Source organism: Coptis chinensis, chromosome 8 (genome assembly GCF_015680905.1).
Source record: "Coptis chinensis isolate HL-2020 chromosome 8, ASM1568090v1, whole genome shotgun sequence".
Lineage (NCBI taxonomy): Eukaryota > Viridiplantae > Streptophyta > Magnoliopsida > Ranunculales > Ranunculaceae > Coptis > Coptis chinensis.
The window spans coordinates 89,046,781-89,065,857 of NC_141463.1; the positions used below are offsets into that span (position 1 = coordinate 89,046,781).

The window sequence follows — 19,077 nt, forward strand, 5'->3', positions numbered from 1 at the left end:
TCCGGGACAATCTTGGTATTTCTTGTCAATTTAGCATTGAAACGCAATAACGCCTAAAAGACTTAGAATTGTCAATTCATCTCGGAGGAGCATCCGGAGGTATAAGACCACTACGAACAATTTATTTGCCTAAATATTTGGAAGAGTCTAATTGACAACTCCTTTATTCCATGAGGATCTTTAGGTAATCCTTGTATTTTTAGCTTAGAAGTAGAAGGATTGTTGCCCCAAAGAGAATAAATTTCTACACCTTCCAAGTTGATTCGAACTCTTTCTCCTCTCGCCATCTTCTTCTCTTCCCTTCTCCACTCCTTCCTTTTTTCTACATCACTTAATCCAAGTTGATTAGTCGCTGACTCGTATCACCCAAACTTAAAGGGGATATCACTAAAGTTGGACATGAGGAAACAACAATGAAAAGAAAGAATCGGAATGATACTGGAAGGAGTTATCCAGTTACTGAGTCGTGCTATTGACCAAAGCCAGACACTATATAGCTACAGTTGAGACTACATAAACTCCACATACATATTGGCGGTCCTAATCCATAGGCAATATGCATATACAAATCTAAAACACTAACAAATATATTGAAGGTATACTGTCAATTTTTACCTTCATTTTCTATTGCAAAAGGCAGGCAATGACCACCCAAAACATTTTACTACACCAACTCGAAACATTATTGGTAGATAATATCTAAGGCTATCTCTATCATCACTGATTTGGGACTTAGAGATCTCAAACATTTACTAAACACAACTTAAGATGGAAAATATCAATGTTTAGACCTTTCACTATACTAGAAATTATTTAAAGAGAGAAAGAATGTAATACACATATTTAACGATCGTTATGCAAGTGGACATCTATTTAAAAGGATCTTATCTTATTGTACATGAATTAACAAAGTTTAAATGAAAACAAAAATACACAGTAAAGGCAAACTAGGAATGTAACACTAGTGCAAACAAGTTTTTAAATTTTAAGTAAAATGTAAGCACGTTCAGAGTCCCTTTTTACTGACTAAAGGTCTTCCATGTCCACATCCCGTGGGCATTGGATTCCATAGGGAGTTGAGGTTTGAAATACAAATTATGGAGACAGTGTGAAAAGCAGACAATTATGATTAGCATCCATCACCTTTGCTTTATTTATTAAGTTTTCGTCCTATGGGGCAAATACAACATATTGATATGAATGAAATCTACAATTCAAAGAAGTATTCTATCTTGTTTATCTGACCTAAACTTTGGTAGCTTTCAAGCCTAACTGTACCATATTGAGTAAAACTTTAATAATATAAGTAATCAGATACCTGTAAGTCTGTAACATGTTTGTAATTTTCTCTTTTCCTAAAAGATCTATCATTTCTTGAGTCCTAACCATGCAAAAACAGAATCACATTTGACTTCCAGTGTCTATATCCTCAAATAATGACACAGACATAAACTCCGATACTTTTGAAGATTATGCCCACGACTCATTCATACTTTATGGTAAATACATATTCCATTAATAGGTGTAGACGCTTATGATGGGAATGGCAGCACAAATACAAAGCGTCAAAGCATAATCACAAACTCACAATTGTAAAACGCCATGACTAGACTTGATAAAATTTCAAACAAATCCATCCAACTCTCATGTTTAATGATACTAATAAATAAACAGCAATGTCATCAAATAGAAAACATGGACAATTGAAACAAAAATAATAATAAACAACCACACCTGCATTATTGCTTAACATACTCCAAATACCATTTATAGGTATCCACAAGTCCATCACGAAGCGATATCTTCGAACCCATCCTAACCGACAAGCTTCGAACTATCCATAAGCTTCCTCGGTGTCCCATCCAACTTACTCAAATCCCAAACCAACTCCCCTTGAAACCCAACAACTTCCTTAACCAACTCCGCTAGTTCCTTAATACTAACCTCTTTCCCACTCCCTATATTAACATGTTCCAATCCACTATACTTGTCCATCAAAAAACAAAAAGCATCAGCTAAATCATCCACATGTAAAAACTCCCTTAAAGCCAAACCACTCCCCACACCACAACCTCCTTAGCATTCCCAACTTTAAGCCTGAACGTTCTCATTAACGCAGGCAAAACATGCGAGTTCTCGTGGTGGAAGTTATCATTCGCCCGTGATAAATTCGTTGGCATTCCGATATAGCATCCCAATTATACTCCGCAACCTATATGCTTGACACATTTTGATCCCGGCCTATTTTAGCAATCGCGTACCATTCGTTTGTTTGTTCTAAGGGACCTGTAAGTAACGTAGCGTCTTCTTTAATAGGTTGCGTGGCGTACTTTGGATAAATGCATGAAGAACCGAGGAATAGTAATTTTTTACGTGGTTGGTGTAAGATGATTGAATGACGTTGGTTTGGATGAGTAAATTTATTGATATGAAGTCAGCTGGGTGCGTGTTGTTTGCATGTATGCCACCTACTTTTGCGGCTGCTAAAATTACGAATTGGGCTTGTGGGTTGAGAAGAAGTTTTCGACTTGGGTTTGACGGGTGAGGTCGAAGTTCGAGTGGGTGCGGAGGAGGAGATTTGTGTAGCCAGATTCAATTAGTTTTTAACTATTGAGGAACCGACTAAACCTTTGTGTCCCGCTTATAAAGATTTTTGAGGATTTGTCCGATAAGAATGAATCCATTATGGAGAGAGACTGGTTTGAGATTGAGATTTACAGATCTGAAATTCTGGAGAGGGAAATGTAATAGTATTTACCGAACAGTGTGTCAATTACTCAATATATATATGTAGGATAAATTTCGACAGTTAAATGTCGGTATATTATACGGTATCAATATTTTCTTCTTGGTGGGTTGGATCTGGGCTTGCTTTACTGTACATATATACTGGCTGTACCTATCTAAAGGTGTATACTCGTATACTGCTATGCAGTGGGGGCGGAGCGGAAAGGGAGGAGTGGAGAAGAGATTGAAAGGGTGTGGAGAGAGAGCGAAGAGAAAAATGAGGAATGAGGACAGATTGCATTTAAACTAACCTATATTTTGTAAAAATAACCCCTCAGCCCGAGCGTTTGCTCCGCTCACTTAACTATACAGTATACAACTACTGCTAATGTTAATATGTATTTTGCTGTTCAACAGAAGATATGCATGTTCAGTTATGATTTTAAAAATCATGACAATAGTGTCAGACCCAATAGTGCACATCATTTCTTTGGTGATGTAACAGTGTTTGTTTTCCAGTAAAATTGGATAACTTGCAAGGGGAAACCCCACGATATCGATTGTTAACCCTCTCGATTAAGAGAGTCCAAAAGTATTACATACTGAGTTGCTGACAATGGCATCATTGCCGAATCAGGAATTTATCCTTTTATTTCAGTGTGTAGGTTGATTTCTCGATTTTGTAGTCTATGAGAACAGTCAACATGGAAACAAAAATCATTGAAGTAAACACAAATAAAATAGTAACCTACCTCCTTCTCGAAGAGCAAGGCTCCTTAAGGAAAATGCGAGCTGGAAACTTCGAGTTAAAACCTCATGATTAGAGTTCTACAGACATTATAGATACCACATAAGTGGATGAATAACAAAAACAAGAACAAAATGACAGCTCTATTGTGTCGACAAAATAATACGATTGCAATCCAAATGGTACCACTCACGCACAATCACACACATTATTACCTTGATTCTAGAAAATAATAACAGCAGGCTGTAGGTATGAGCTATTGCCTCATAGTCTCTGGGTGTGTTCTCAGGAGAGATGGACTGTGCCCATATAGATGAAAGCAGGAGAGTAACCTGACAACTACTCAACCTGAGGGAAATTGGATCCTGAGGTTTAACGAATAGAAAAGGCTATATCAGGTGGCGGTGAATAAAAAAAATGTATATCAGTGTCTTATAAACATTTAGAAAATGACATTGAAAATATTGTTTGGATGAAGCAGAGATCAATGGCACATACCAGTTCTTTATGTAATTTGCTTCCTGAGAATGTGCCAGAAGTTGAAAGATTGGGGGAACCATTCACACTATGAACTTGGGAATAAGATGATTGCAATCTTGTCAGAATCCCCTCATTGTTGCTTTTCACTTCCCCATCTACAGACATATTATCAGTATTTTCTTGACAAGCATTTTCTCGCACAGAAAATTTGTCCTTTCGTAGCTTCTCAAAAAGAGCAGCTGAAGAAGAAAAAACAGAAACAGTTCTAGAGAGGGTCCTTCGAAGGTCATATGCCTTATTTGAGTCAGAGGTTACTGAAAAAGGTGTGGGGCAAACAGAGGACGGCACAAGAACAACAGAAAAGATGCGGTGAGCTCCCATCGTGTTTCATGGTCCTGATGGACCATAGCTAGAAGTAATTGATGAAATAATGCCTCGAAATGCCTAAATAATGTTTGGAGCATGTCGGCGATATGGCATCAGGAAACGAGGTATTGAAGAAAGAATTAACTAAAGAATGAGCCTAACTTGCCTTGTTTTGATAATGATACATTTGGTAAAGATGCTACTATCTGAGCAGCCCGATAAACGGCAGATACTGTAGTCCTGGCTATCACTGTAACAGTTGAGATATTCTCCAACATCCCAGTCATCACATCAAGAACAGGGCCTGCATCTCCAACCTGTTTACCGTAGTATCTGAGTTTCATATTTACTGAGTTTTGGCAAAAGCTTTGTCTCGAGTATTTAGGGAAACGGAGAAAGAAATACCAGAAACTTCTTCCCAATCATTTATATTGTCAAACATGAAGAGTGATGAGAATACTGAGAAACATGGAGAGAAAAGACTACCTTATTCGATATCTGCACAAGGCACTCGTCTACCGCCGCTTGAAAATTTCTGTTCCATTTAATTATATCAACACCCAGACTTGAATCTTCCAGTGAGCAGTGTATGCTTTTTCTCAAATGTCGCAGGAGATCAGTGAATGCACTAACAACTGCGACAGAAGCCTGAACCTTAGATTGCTGAGTAAGGGCAGTGATAACCTCAACAATGTTTAGTTGCATATCAGGTTGTTTGATGACATTCTTGTGGTCAAGGTGCTTGACTAAAATAGACAACAACAAATGCATGTTTTGACCTGCAAATTGAGGTATTGAAATATAAGAAGACAGGGGCTATAAGGACAGCAAGAGAAATAGATGAGGGAGAGTACTACTCAAAACAATAGCTCGAATAAAGGTCTCATTCAAAAAATTTGCCCAGACAAGGCGCCTTATTTGCAAGATGGAATTCCCGTTGATATGGAAACACAGTTCTTGAGTAATTGACAAACTCTTACCAGAATTTTCGATCAACAACTGCATGTCCAACAAAACAGGAAGAGCTAATCCATGTTGAGTCCATAAATCACCATTATCGAAGTAGCGAAACAGAGACTCCAAGACACGCCGTATCGTTGTAGCCACCTTAGCCAGCTTGGCCATGTTATGCAGGCATACCCTAGACCAAAATTTCGGGTTCTTGGTATCTTCCCTGTGAATAGTAACAGAATCTATTATGACATTGTTCTTCATCCACAAGATGTAGAAAACAATCGCAGAATATTTGAGGCAAGGACTCACATAGGTACATTTATTTCTCCTTTATCGTTCACAATACTTCTCCAAGAAGGAACTCTTGTCATGACATCAGGTGAAGGAGAAACATGGCCTTGAACCTTAAGGACTTCCTGCACCCACCGACTTTGGGTACCTTGAGTTTCAGGGTCAAGATTTTCTGCCTTATTCTTATGATCTTCATAATTATCCAGGACTACTAATACAACCTGTAGATAATGAAGAATTCAATGGAATTATACGAAATTGAGAGGGAAAATTATCCTCCGTTCTAATATTATACAAAACAAGAATTAGCAAAGGACTGGAGATGAAACAGAAAACTAGCTTTGAAATAGAAAATATAGCAACAAATCTTACTATCAAAGACTATTAAGTATTAATACTGAGTTGTTGAGAATGCTCACAGTAACCCACCCTGTTTTTTCTCTGAGACTGACACATCAGATTTTTCATAAAAAAAAGAATTATACGCCCTTTTGCAGATTTCAATTGTTCGTAACCCAAAATAAATAAAAACCTCTTTCTATATTTTTTTTTTCAATTATACAAAACACTCCCGACTCTCCAAACAAAAATTCATCTCTTCAAACCCTCTTTCTTATTCCTCTTCCAAAATTAAACTAATGTCATTCTTCAAGCCCTCCAAAAGAAAGAAAAAAAAGGACTTCTTCTTCTCACCAAACCTAAAAAAAAAAAAAAAAATGAAAGAAGAAATTGAGCAAAAGACTCTTCGTCAAAACCCCAGTCCAATCAATCCATCCGCATTACTGGAGCCAGTTGGGATATAAAGTAACCGGATTAGTTTGTGATGTCTCGGTGCGAACCCAAAGAGAGAAATTAATGGAAGAGACCTCATCAGTGTTCAATGGGAAGCTTAACATCTTGGTGAGTTTCACACTTACACTCAAATAACTTTTTATTTTCTCTATTTATTTATTTTTGGCCTAAAACAACAAATTAAATCAACAAAATTTATTTTCACAATTTGCCAGACCAGTGATTTGTAATTTTTTTTTTTTTTCACAATAGGCGTTTAAATTTGTCTTCTCACCTTATTAAAGGATGTATACCAAACATTCCATGGTTATAACATCTGGGTGTTGTTTAGAAAAGTTTGTTATGAATCATTTAATTAATATGTATTGCAAATGTGAGGATTTAGAGAGTGGTATAACTTTGTTTAGTGTATTGCCAAGGAAGAATGTTATGTCTTATAATATTTTGATAGGTGGGTTTGTTCAAAATGGGGATTTGGATAGTGCTAAGATTTTGTTTGATGAAATGCCGGAAAGAAACCTTGCGACGTGGAATGCTATGGTTGGTGAGTTGATACAGTTTGAGTTTAATGAGGAGGGATGTGTTTGTTTGGGAAAATGCATGGGATGGGATTGTTTCCTGATAAGTTTACTTTAGTGTTTTAAGGGGTTGTGTGGGGGAAGGAGGAGGTTAAACTTGGGCAGCAGATACATGGGTATGTTATGAAGTCTGGGATTGATTTTGATTTAGTTGTTGGAAGCTCACTTGCTCATATGTATATGAAATGTGGAAATATGAGTGATGGGGAGAAAGTTTTTGAGGGGATGCATGTTCATAATGTCATTGCGTGCAATACGATTATAGCGGGTAGGGCTCAAAACGGATGCTCTGAGGGAGCTTTGGATCAGTTTAATCTAATGAAGTTGGTTGGATTAAGGCCAGATAAAATAACTTTTGTCAGTGTTATTAGTACATGTTCAGAGTTGGCAACTCTTGGACATGGCCAACAGGTTCATGCACAAGCGATAAAGTCTCTAAGACTAATGATGAAAAAGTGGTGAAAAGGGACCAGGAATTAGTGGAGAAAGTTGAGCAGACAGAGGAGGAAAAATCTGATCTAGGTCGTGGCAGAAGATCGACTAGGTTTAAAAACAGTTTGAAGGAACCTACTCCATCGGGAGGTGTCACAAGGAAAAAACCAACTACTGTAAGTGTTTTCTGTTTCTATTTAAAGCCAAGCCACGCTCTAGCATCAAGACTTAAAACCCACTCTCAAAACTGAAGATCAAATTACCTGCTGTGAAGTACCACCAAGGAAAATATGCCTCAGGTTTTGCTCACCTCTACTACCACTAACCGGGAAAACACGAAGCAAAAAGAAAAAGAATAAATATACATGAGCCTTATTTAACTATAATTTTAACGCGTCGAGCATCGGAACCTTGCTAAGTAAACATTCCGACATCTCTCAATAAGAATATAAGACACCGTCCTCTCAATGTCATCCATGTGGCATGTCTTCCGTGAGTCGGGACCATCAACTAACATGTCATGATTAGGTTTTGTAGATGAAAAACACCGATTGGTGCACATTCTCAAGCATGCAGATGTAAAGCGCACTTTTCTCAACAGTTGAGAATATAAAGCTAACCCGACAAGTGGCCAATAACGAGTTCTCCCGACTTTTAGACTCAATATATATCGCAGGCGGCAATGCAGCTTAGCTCGCTTAAGTGCTACTTGCTAGAGATGAGCCTAGGGCAGACTTTTGGCGTGAAGACTACGAGTGTGAGTCTAGAGTCTAGGGCATGGGCCTAGCCACATAGGGCGCACTTTTGACAAAGAAAGTTAAAAAGATCAAAGGAGTTGCCTCTTTTGTGTCCCATGAACAAGTAGGGTCATCCATCGCGGAATCTAAGGCCCAAATCCTACCATTCACCGCTTCATATAACTATTTTGTTTCTTCTAGCCACTTCATTTTGGATAGCGTTCTAGGATTTTGTTTGATGAAATGCCGGAAAGAAACCTTTGCGACGTGGAATGTTATGGTTGGTGGGTTGATACTGATTTTGAGTTTAATGAGGAGGGATGTGTTTGTTTGGGAAAATGCATGGGATGGGATTGTTTCGATAAGTTTACTTTTTAGGGAGTGTTTTAAGGGGGTTGTGTGGGGTCGAAGGAGGTTAAACTTGGGCAGCAGATACATGGGTATGTTATGAAGTCTGGGATTGATTTTGATTTAGTTGTTGGAAGCTCACTTGCTCATATGTATATGAAATGTGAAAATATGAGTGATGGGGAGAAAGTTTTTGAGGGGATGCCTGTTCATAATGTCATTGCGTGCAATACGATTATAGTGGGTAGGGCTCAAAACGGATGCTCTGAGGGAGCTTTGGATCAGTTTAATCTGATGAAGTTGGCTGGATTAAGGCCAGATAAAATAACTTTTGTCAGTGTTATTAGTACATGTTCAGAGTTGGCAACTCTTGGACATGGCCAACAGGTTCATGCACAAGCGATAAAGTCTCTAAGACTAATGATGAAAAAGTGGTGAAAAGGGACCAGGAATTAGTGGAGAAAGTTGAGCAGACAGAGGAGGAAAAATCTGATCTAGGTCGTGGCAGAAGATCGACTAGGTTTAAAAACAGTTTGAAGGAACCTACTCCATGGGGAGGTGTCACAAGGAAAAACCAACCATGTAAGTGTTTTCTGTTTCTACTTCATGTAGATTCTAAACTAATAATCTGTTTTCATCAATAAAATGTATCATGTCCTTTTCCTATTTTGTGTTTTGGATCGAATAAATTGTTGAACATAAATTTTTTTGGGATGAATAGAAAAGAGGATTATGGAGATTCTACTATGTGCCACCAATGTCAAAGAAATGATAAAGGGGCGGTTGTCCGATGCACGAAATGTAAAACAAAAGATATTGCCATTCATGCTTAAAATGGTAAATCTTTTTGTGGTTGTTAAGTTCTCCTTTTATGGTAATGAGATTTTGTGCTTTTTAAGTTTTTACTTGGATAACTGCTTTTTTGATGAATTTGGGAACCCTTTTAATTCCGTGTTATTGCAAAATTTCAACCTTAAATTACGCAAGGAAAATCATTGCTAAGATATTGGAAACAATGAAGCTTATTCAGCCAAATTTGAATATCATAAGTTTAACATCCCAAAATAATTGGAAAGAAGTATCTTCTAAGAGTAAGGCTTTCATTTACTCTTTCATGTTACATAAACTTAGAAAAACGATATCTGCGACATGTACGTAATGGGAGAACAAGTGTAGAGCACTTTTGATGGTCAAGTAGAATCATGCTACGAGCCTATGAGGCATAATTTTGTAAACTATTGTAACACCGATGTTATTTATCTATCGGTGATATTAAATGATTTTTACCGATCAATCAAAAAGTAAGAAACAAATATTTCTAATGTACCACATTCGTTTAAGGCATTAGTAATCTCTATTTTATCACGAGATGGCTACAATTTAATACCACATTTAGTTATACTTCATACTTTGTCCATGTGTTTCAATTTGGACTAACTTCGTAGTCGCAAAAAGGGTTCTATCGAAAGTCTCTTTTTTATGGTTATGCTTTCTTTTCATTGTTATTGATTGTAGGTATCCACACATCACACACGGAAGTTGTTGAGTCTTGCCCAGTTTGTCGCGAAACTGCAATTGCAAACAATGCTTAGCGTACACATGGAAATTATAAGGTTTTTTTTTTTAGCATCGTAATTTATTACTCTTAATCAATTTTCCCATTTTCCCATTTTCTTCTTCATACTGCAGTAGTGATATCATGTACATTTCAAATGGTTTTTATTTCAGGAGAAACATAAGTCAGAAAGGAAGTTAAATAAAGATGGAGAACATAAATATTCCAAATACTTGGTGCATCTACTCCTTCCGGTCTTGGAACAAATTGATCGAGAACAAGTAATGGAAAAGGAGGTGGGACTAAATTTACTAACACGACCAAGTGTAACCGATACTTTAGCAAGCTTAAGTAGATCTTTTCTGTTGTTTAATATTATATTCCAACAATAGAACAGGTGTGTTTCTTTCTTCCGACACATTTTTTTTTCTCTTTCAATTTCACTTTCACCTTTTTCTGAATTCAGTGCTCACCATAGAATTTAATCACGATAACTATGGTACAGAATACAGAAGAAGCAAGTCAAATTCAGTTTTCATATTTTGTTTCTCTCCATGACTATATTATCAGTGCCACCTCCAGTGAGTGTATCACTACCCAAAAGGAGATTATATGTTTTGATTGGATGGAACTGAATGAAGTTTTAACATTCACTTTTGGAGGAAAACTCGGTATCTTTCCTGTAAGATTATTGTTCGAGACATCTAATACTTGGAGCTGTGGAAGCGCAATCAATCCATCCGGTATACTACCAGTAAGATTATTATCATTCAATAACAAATTTCTCAAAGAAGCAAGATCTCCATAAGCCGGAGATATAGTACCCAGAAAATGCTGCTTTGAGAAATTAATAACAGTCACATTCTTTCCTTGTGAATCACAAGTAATAAAAGTCCAACCATGGCATGCATCATTTCCTGGCCAAGATTGTGTCAAATTCATCGGGTAACCCATAGCACCAGCAATATCAAGCAATGTCGTTTCGTATCCAACTAGCTTAATCATAAGATCATCCACTATTAATGTGGTAAGCCCGGCTATATCTGGGGGTCAATGAAAAGTTTTTTCACCACGTACGTCACAGGGTTATTGTTGTCTTTTCACATCTAACAACTTGGGTAGTTCGTCATTTCGCACAGGCTTTACGTTTTTTCTCTCTGTTCAGTATTTTCGTCTCCACTCTTTCTCTCTCTCTTCAAGCTTCCAACTCCATTTTTCTACTAAAAAAACAAAACACCTTTTTCAGCCTTAACTTCCACCGCCTTCATCACCTGAAAAAAGAATAACACACTTCACCTCTCAAAGATCGCCTCCTCCTTCACCACAAAAAAGAAAAACACTCTTCACTCATCAAAAAAACGAATTGCCATCATCATTTAGAAATTGATGGTTGCCTCTCCACCTCATCACGAATTTCTTAGTCAAAATTGAAGATTTTGTGGCAGTCATCATGAAGCTAACGCCTTCAAGGTTTTTGTTGCAGTACAAGCATAACAGCAGCAGTAATAAACTTTGAAGGACAAATGGGTATTTTGAAGTAAGTTTACCTTTGGGTTTCTGTTACTTTCATCTGTTTGTTTGGTTTGAATTGGTGTTTTTTGAGATGGGATTGAATTAAATTAATCAATGTTGGAGATTCTGAGCTTTTACGTACTGAATTTTCTAACATTTGCTCAATCTATTGCACCAATATAGGATGTTTCAATTCATTATTTTTGAATTTTCGACCTCAGTACAAAGAATCATCCGAATGTGGCATTTGGTGTTTGTAGAATCTTTCATACGTGATTACTATATTGCAAGGTATGATTTCCTTACAATATTTTTTCTTAATAAATAAAATTGTTTATCCACTTGGACTCTTACAACTATTTGTGGTTAGTCATTGTAATTTGAGTTGGTCATCATTTTATTTCTGCACAAATAAGAAGAGGAATTTGATACAAAAACTAACAACGAGAGCGCAAAATTGAATTTCAAAGTGCCATGGTTAGGGTTTTAAATGCATGTGGAAACTGAACTAGGATAGTAGTACGTGTTATAGTAAACATAAAACTAGCAAAAGCTTTTCTGTTATGGTTTTGGTCATTATATTAAATCTTTCATTGTTTCATTTCATTCATATATTACATCGAGTAGATTGTCATACATTAGTTTTGGGATAACTCTGCCTTTGGATTAAATTGTTGATTCTCTGTACTTAATTCAATTCCAATTTGTGGTCTTTCAGTGGTGTTCTCAAAATTTGGTTAAGACTTTGAAACATTTAGACAATCTAATCTAAATGTACACAATAAGAGGAATTCCATAAGGAAAATGTCTTTAAATGTATATCTTTTGCTTTAAATGATTAGCTTAGCCCCATTTTGCAACCTCAATATATTTTCTTTTAGGGAAACTTACTTATCTTGAGCCGATGAAGTACAAAGACATAGGTGGTATGGTTTTACTATTGGATAATCAATTGATGTAGATGTAGATGTAGATGTTATTGATCACACTTAATGGCTTATTAAAAGTATTGCCCTTTTTGGTGTCGGTTGAATTCTAAGAGTTTGTTATTGGAAATAGGGCCATACTTACATGCCCGCCATCACGACATTAATCATCTTCAATAACATCTACATGAAACATATCTCATGGTCTTCCTTATCGAAGAAAAAGAAATTTTAAAGTATATTCCTTGATTTGTCTTAGATGAGGCAAGTGCTAATGTTTTTTTTTTTTTGATAACTATGGTATCATCACCATTTGCTCTCCATCAGGTTGGTTTGTAAATTTTTTTTTTTTGTTGGCTCTTATCAATTTTAGGTTTGTGAATTCATGGCTAATTGTATGTATCTTCTTAGGCTTATACTTCCTTAATTTATAAACTGTTTTTTTTTTTTTTTTTTTTTTTTTTTTTTGTTTAGAATTGTATCAATGGGATTTCACAGTTGTCCCAAAATTAAGTCGAAGTAGTCGAGCCTTTGTCCATTAGTGTCTCATTTGGTTTTCCCATTGTTAGCCAGATGGATATAAATATCTTACCATTGAAGCTAAATCGATTGTGATGCCTTCTACTTCTCGTTTCTGAAGCCAACAGTATCATGAATTGGCTTCTGGCAAAAAACACCATTTAGCCATATTGAGGTAAGCATGGCATGAGGCGAAAACTTTGATAAAATGTTGAATGCTCTACAACACATGTTGGAACCATAGTGTCTTAACCTATCAAAAGAGAGAGACCTATGTATATTGTTTGAATCTAAGTCACATTGACACAGATATTTATATAAGACCGACGTGGCAACTCCTGTTTTGGGGAAACAAATTAACACAGTAGTAACAGTTTGAGCTGATCTCACATGGTAACCAAGAATTGTTAGAGTTCATTAGCTTCACAAAAAATATAAATAAAAGTACTATTTTTTTAATGTTTCATAAATTTACAATCAATGTTTCATACAATTTTAATCATAAAAGTGTTTTAACTACTAAATGGAAGGATTGATCTCATCAACAACTTTCTTTAAAAGAGAAAGAAAGAAACCAAACAGTTTTTTTCAGCATAGGAAAGAAATCACAAACAAACGACCGTTAAATGCAAACTTCAAGAATGGAAGGAGAAGAGGACATAAATGAAGGAAAAATTACAGAGCAAAAACACTGATTTCTTCTCCTCTATCTATCTCTTTCACATTCAACAATTATTTAATTTATTTGTAAGAGATGTGATTTTACCTGTCAAACCGTCGTTGGAGTCGATTCGTTCTTCGTGAATCCTAGCACCAAGAAATGTTTTTCTGATGGCGTTCAATTCTCTCTTGACATCTCTAATATCCATTCTCTCGACGGTGATTCCACAGAACATGCAACCCCAATTCTGACTATTGCGGTCATGCACTCTAGCAGTTTTGTTCTTCTGACGGACTGCTAATTCTCATGGTAATAGTATCTCCTAAAGTGTCATCTCCTTGAGATAGAAGTATTGGATCCACAATCTTTATAAGTTGATCTTGCAAACCGTTGCTAGCATAGTTATGGAGGTTTTAAACCGTTTGTAAACATCTCATCGGTTGGTCTCCTTCTGTAGACATTTCCAACACTAGAATTCCATAACTCACACATCACTTTGTATGGATGCATCAGCACCCATACCATATTCTGCAATATATACATCAATCACTAGTTTTTAGTAAACCATTTAAATGAATATATATTAAGAGCCATTGGCCAGTAAAAAGAAAACAAAAAAAAGAAAAAGAAATATAATAGTAATACCATAATGTTTTATATCCATTCTACTATAGAGAGATTAAAAAGGTCCTCACAATCGTCAGTTAAGATATTAATAAAAGTAACCAAACTAGCTTAATTACCACCACATCCATAGTTTGTTCATCATTGATCTTTTAAATTTTAATTCAACTAACATGGACTGAAAAGTAATTAGATCAAGTGATCTTTTTCCCCTTTTAAGATATCTACATAACTATTTTTTTTCGATTGACTATCTAAACAACTATGCTATAAATTTTGGAGCTTAAAACATTCAACTATCCAAGGCCCTCCTGTAACTGGGGTGTTAATGGCGTCGAACTTAACTGGAGAAAAAAGAGACAAAAAGAATTGAGTTTCACTAAAATGAGACTGCACAGAAAATTATAACTAATGATGCAGTATACTAGATATTAAATTCATGCATTTATGAATTGTAAAAAGTACTGACTCCCCGATCTTTAAATTCCTACCTGGAGCGGCATAGCCAATAGATCCCTTTACCCCTGTTGAGGTACTTTGATTATCATGCAAGTTCTCTATTGATCCCGAAAGAAGCTTTGCTAAGCCAAAATCACCAACATGGGCTACCATATCATTATCAAGAAGCACATTGCTTGGCTTTAGATCACGATGAATAACCAAAACGTGGCACTCGTGATGAAGATAGATAAGCGCAGAAGCAACATCAATGGCGACATTTAGTCTTTGAAGTAGGTTCAAATTCGATTCTTCATCATGTTCACTAATCTCTTGATGCAACCACTTATCTAAACCTCCATTTGGCATGAACTCAAAGACTAGTGCTTTAAATTCATTTCCTTAAGTAACACTCTAGAGAAAAGAAGTTAGAATCTTAACAAGATTTCGATGGATATTCGCGAATGATTCACACTCGCCCGCCAAAACTCTTTAAAGCTCCTCTCAATTGAAGTTTGAACACCTTAACAAACAACAACGGTTTTCAGATTGGTTAAGCATTCCCTTATACACACCGCCAAAACCACTGAACTAACAAAATTAGGCGGAGAAAATCCACCAATCGGGGAGAAAGATCTCCATATGAGACCTTGAGATGCCGATCACTAAATGATGGCAAAGAAGCCGTTTTAAGTTTACTTTTCTCCTCAAGTAAAAATATTAGAGAACATGAAGCCAAAAGAATAAACACGGACACACCGATCATAATTGCCATTTTGGAAGGATCGGACCTTCCATGCTTTTACACCTTGCTTTTTTGGAGTTGTTAAATCGGCATGGCGGCAATTGCAGTTCATGTATACCCCCACAGAGATCGGAATTTCCAACAACTGAAAAATTGCCCGCAATTTTAAAAATTCCGATTCATCTGGTACCTCACCTTCAAATTTATTGAAGGATAGATTCAATAGCTGGAGATACATAAAGTCCCCCCAATATTTTGGAATTTCACCTGGCAAATTGTTGCTTGATAGATCTAACTCTTGGACACTTTTTAAAGAACTCAAAGATTGAGGAACTGTCCCTTCAAACAAATTTCCGTCCAAGTATAAAATTTCCAAACTCAAACACTCACCAAGAGTATTAGGTATTAAACTGCATTAACTTATTTCGACACCTCGATATCAACAAGATTTTTAGTTTTCCTACTTCTAAAGGTAGGGAACCAGTTAAGGAGTTCATAGAAGTTAAGATAAAGCAGAGTGGGAATATTAAAGATCTCTTTAGGTATGGTACCATTTAGGTTGTTTTGTCCCAGATCCAGTTTTTGCAATTGGCTAAGAGCACCAAGACCAGGAAGGAATGTTTCCTTCCAGTCTATTGCTTCCTAAACCACAATTCACTCAATTTAGTATTGTTTTCTAGAGAAGATGGGATCGGTCCAGATAATTTGTTTCCGGAGAGATCTAACCCCTGTAAACTACGGAGTTTTCCAATTGAAGATGGAATACTACCGTAAAAGTTATTATACTGGAGATCTAATATATACAAATTGACCAGGTTCCCAATCCCTTCTGGGATAATTCCAGATATTTGATTGCTGTTTAGATACAACCTCTCCATTCGGTTGGAGAGATTGGTAATAGAGTTCGGGAAAACACCTCCGAAATTGTTTTGGTTCAAGCCCAAGAATTTTAGATTACTGGAGTTGGTCAAATAAGTGATAAAACTCAAATCATGAGCTTCTCCTGTTCCTAGATGATTAGGTCCAAGATTTAGCTGTTCAATAGTTTGAGGGAATTGAAAATCCTTAGGAATTTGTCCTTTAAAATTGTTTTCTGCAATATCAAATAGTTGAAGTTTAGAAGCATTAGCTAATGAAACTGGGAGTAGTCCAGAAAGTTGATTTGTTGCACCAGTGAAACGGACGAGATTAGGAAGAGTGATGCCCATGTCTGGTGGAAGACTACCACTAAATTGGTTATCTTCAATTGCTAAAAAATTCAAGGATGAGATGTTGAAAATTGTTAACGGGACCTCACCAGATAGTAAATTACTTCCAACAAAGAAGGTTTTTAAGCTTGACAGTCTACCAAAGCTGGCTGGAATACTTCCAACCAATTTATTATCAACTGTGGAGAAGGTTTGAAGCGACGAAAGATTACCTAAAGAAGAGGGTAGCACTCCTGTCAGTTTGTTTTTTTCAATAACCAAGAATTCAAGCTTTGACAATGAGCCAAGCTCTGCCGGAATAATCCCTGACAATTTGTTCCGATTTAAACTAATGTACCTGAGTTCAGTACATTGGGTTAGATTGACTGGAATTTCTCCTTCGAAAGTGTTACCGAACAGATAGAGTACTCGAAGACGAAACAACCGACCAGTTTCTTGTGGGATCTCACCGTAGAATATATTGTTACTAAGGTCGATGTCCCTTAGGAAAGTGAGGTTTCCAATTTGAGGCGATAACGATCCAACCAAACTCTGGCTGGTAAGATTCAAACTTATGACTCTTTGATGACGCTTGCCGCATGTAATGCCTTGCCACTGACAGAAATGAGCAGATTGGTTCCACGAGCTTAAGCCGCCTTGAATTTCATCTCTAATAGCGATCAGAGAGTGAAGATCAGTCTCATTTCCAGAGGTGGCCATAGAAGGTTTTGTTTGGGACATCAACTGGTTAAAGAGTAGGAAGATGATGTAAAAGTTAAATACTGTAAATGCCTGGCTTGAAATCATCTTTGCGAATTGTATAAACTAAAATGTATGTGGTGTAGTATATATAGTAGCATTGCGACGTGTACTTGGTCTTCAATTTTTTTTTTCTTGCCTATCAAGATCTCCATTAATATTGCCTTTGAAATCATCTTTGCAAATTGTAGAATTAGGAGCATTGCGAGGTGTACTTGGTCTTGCCTGTCAAGATCTCCATTAATCTTGCCGTGTAGAATAATTTGGTAATCAGAGTCATTTTCAATCTAATGTCGAGTAGAACTCAAAACTGGTTGCCTGTTCTTCTACGTTTGCGACGTGAGTCAATCCTCAAATTTGTTGGCTTATGAGTCAAGATCTCATTAATCTTGCCGTCTATCATACTCTCTACAAAGACGAAGACAATTCCTCCTTTTTTTTTTTTGGTAACCTCATTTTCTTCCCTAATCTAAGATGTTTTACAAACTCAAAACTCAAAACTCAAAACTCAAAAATGTTTGGACATTGGAGTTCTTCTACGTTTACACAGCAAAATTTACAACTGTAATCCATTCATTGTATGTGTGCATAACATACTTTTTTTTCTAGTCGTTATTAATGTTAATTTTTTTTTTTTTGGCATAGAAGTAAGTAGTAAACTCTAGTGTTGGCTATCTGTTTTTTGAGAACAAATGTGATCAAATCACTGGAGTAATCTACAATGGGTGGTCAATGAATATGAACATAACAAGTAGAATACATATTCCACGAGCTTATAAATGTGATAAAAAATGTACAATATTGCATACACATTGCAGCTTGACTAGTCCCAAGCATGGCCTCAAGTCAGTAGTTTTCCAAAACCAGGTGCAGTTACAAAACCCACCAGTGATTGTCACTCACCACAGGCCACAGGCTAAAATTTCAGCTTGACTAATGGTTCGTTCTTATTAAAATTCCATATTGCAATATGCATATCAAACCCTCTCCTGATATTAAACTGGTGAATCTCTTTACCCTGCGCAGTGCAGCCAATCTTGCACAAGCAGGGAGAACCGGAGACAATTGTTACCTTGTTGGGTTCAATGTCCGAGCATTCCTCTCAAAAGTTCAAAGCACTAACCCCTTGTCCATGCTGAGCACAAGCAGAAATAATTGAATTCAAACAACTACATCTTTATCGGAAAGCACATTGAACACAGAGCAGGCCCATTCCATGTGATCACATCCCGAAAGTACATTGTTATAAGAGCACTTCCTACACCAGTGGACAACTCGATCTGTTTTCTAATAACAAACCCATGGATTTCCTTCCTAATTTCAAATCCTTTTACCAGGGAACAAGCTGCTAAGGCCCCCAGACAACGTGATTGTATTTGGATTTGTATTTGTTTCACACATTCTATAAAAAGAACTCAAGAGCTTCAGTCATGATGATGATCTTATGGTAGCGAAGGGCTTCCTTCTTAAAATCTTCACCCCTGGAATGAACAGGATTTTGAATTTCTTGATTTTTGTACATGACTGCCTCGTGCCCTTCCTTTCAATGTTCAGAATTTTACCTTGTAATGGGAGAACGGCCTGCATCAATAAAAAGTATAATATGAAATCTTCTCAAAATTCTGCATTCGACAATTTTATCCATGTAGGAAGGAAATTGATTCCACATTGGAATGTAGTCTGACGTGACACAAATTA

At 36.6% G+C, this 19,077-nt stretch overlaps 1 protein-coding gene, 4 long non-coding RNA genes and 1 pseudogene across 5 annotated transcripts in view; 3 read left to right on the plus strand and 3 right to left on the minus strand.

Annotated features, from left to right (window-relative positions):
• Positions 1–1,153: 1,153 nt before the first annotated feature.
• On the minus strand, positions 1,154–2,986 carry LOC147484070 (putative GDP-L-fucose synthase 2 pseudogene; annotated as a pseudogene).
• Positions 2,987–3,116: 130 nt separating this feature from the next.
• Positions 3,117–19,077, minus strand: part of LOC147484071 (protein SEMI-ROLLED LEAF 2-like) — a 30,078-nt gene continuing 14,117 nt past the window's right edge. The window contains 8 exon segments of the mRNA XM_086575995.1: positions 3,117–3,555; positions 3,691–3,840; positions 3,974–4,335; positions 4,338–4,399; positions 4,484–4,638; positions 4,808–5,100; positions 5,302–5,495; positions 5,585–5,787. Of these exon segments, the coding sequence (XP_086432121.1) occupies positions 3,445–3,555; positions 3,691–3,840; positions 3,974–4,335; positions 4,338–4,399; positions 4,484–4,638; positions 4,808–5,100; positions 5,302–5,495; positions 5,585–5,787 (1,530 nt within the window). The 3' untranslated portion in view covers positions 3,117–3,444.
• On the plus strand, positions 10,020–10,451 carry LOC147484072 (uncharacterized). Its single transcript, XR_015203830.1, has 2 exons — positions 10,020–10,066; positions 10,182–10,451. It is a non-coding gene; the product is annotated as an uncharacterized LOC147484072 (long non-coding RNA).
• Positions 10,735–19,077, plus strand: part of LOC147484073 (uncharacterized) — a 54,276-nt gene continuing 45,933 nt past the window's right edge. Inside the window, exon 1 of the long non-coding RNA XR_015203799.1 lies at positions 10,735–10,751. This is a non-coding gene — a long non-coding RNA (uncharacterized LOC147484073). The remainder of the gene's footprint in view (positions 10,752–19,077) is intronic.
• On the plus strand, positions 11,075–12,634 carry LOC147484074 (uncharacterized). Its single transcript, XR_015203827.1, has 3 exons — positions 11,075–11,545; positions 11,704–11,811; positions 12,580–12,634. It is a non-coding gene; the product is annotated as an uncharacterized LOC147484074 (long non-coding RNA).
• LOC147484075 (uncharacterized) lies at positions 13,039–15,086 on the minus strand. The gene is made up of 3 exons (XR_015203829.1): positions 14,742–15,086; positions 13,732–14,154; positions 13,039–13,109 (listed from the first exon to the last, which is right to left on the minus strand). It is a non-coding gene; the product is annotated as an uncharacterized LOC147484075 (long non-coding RNA).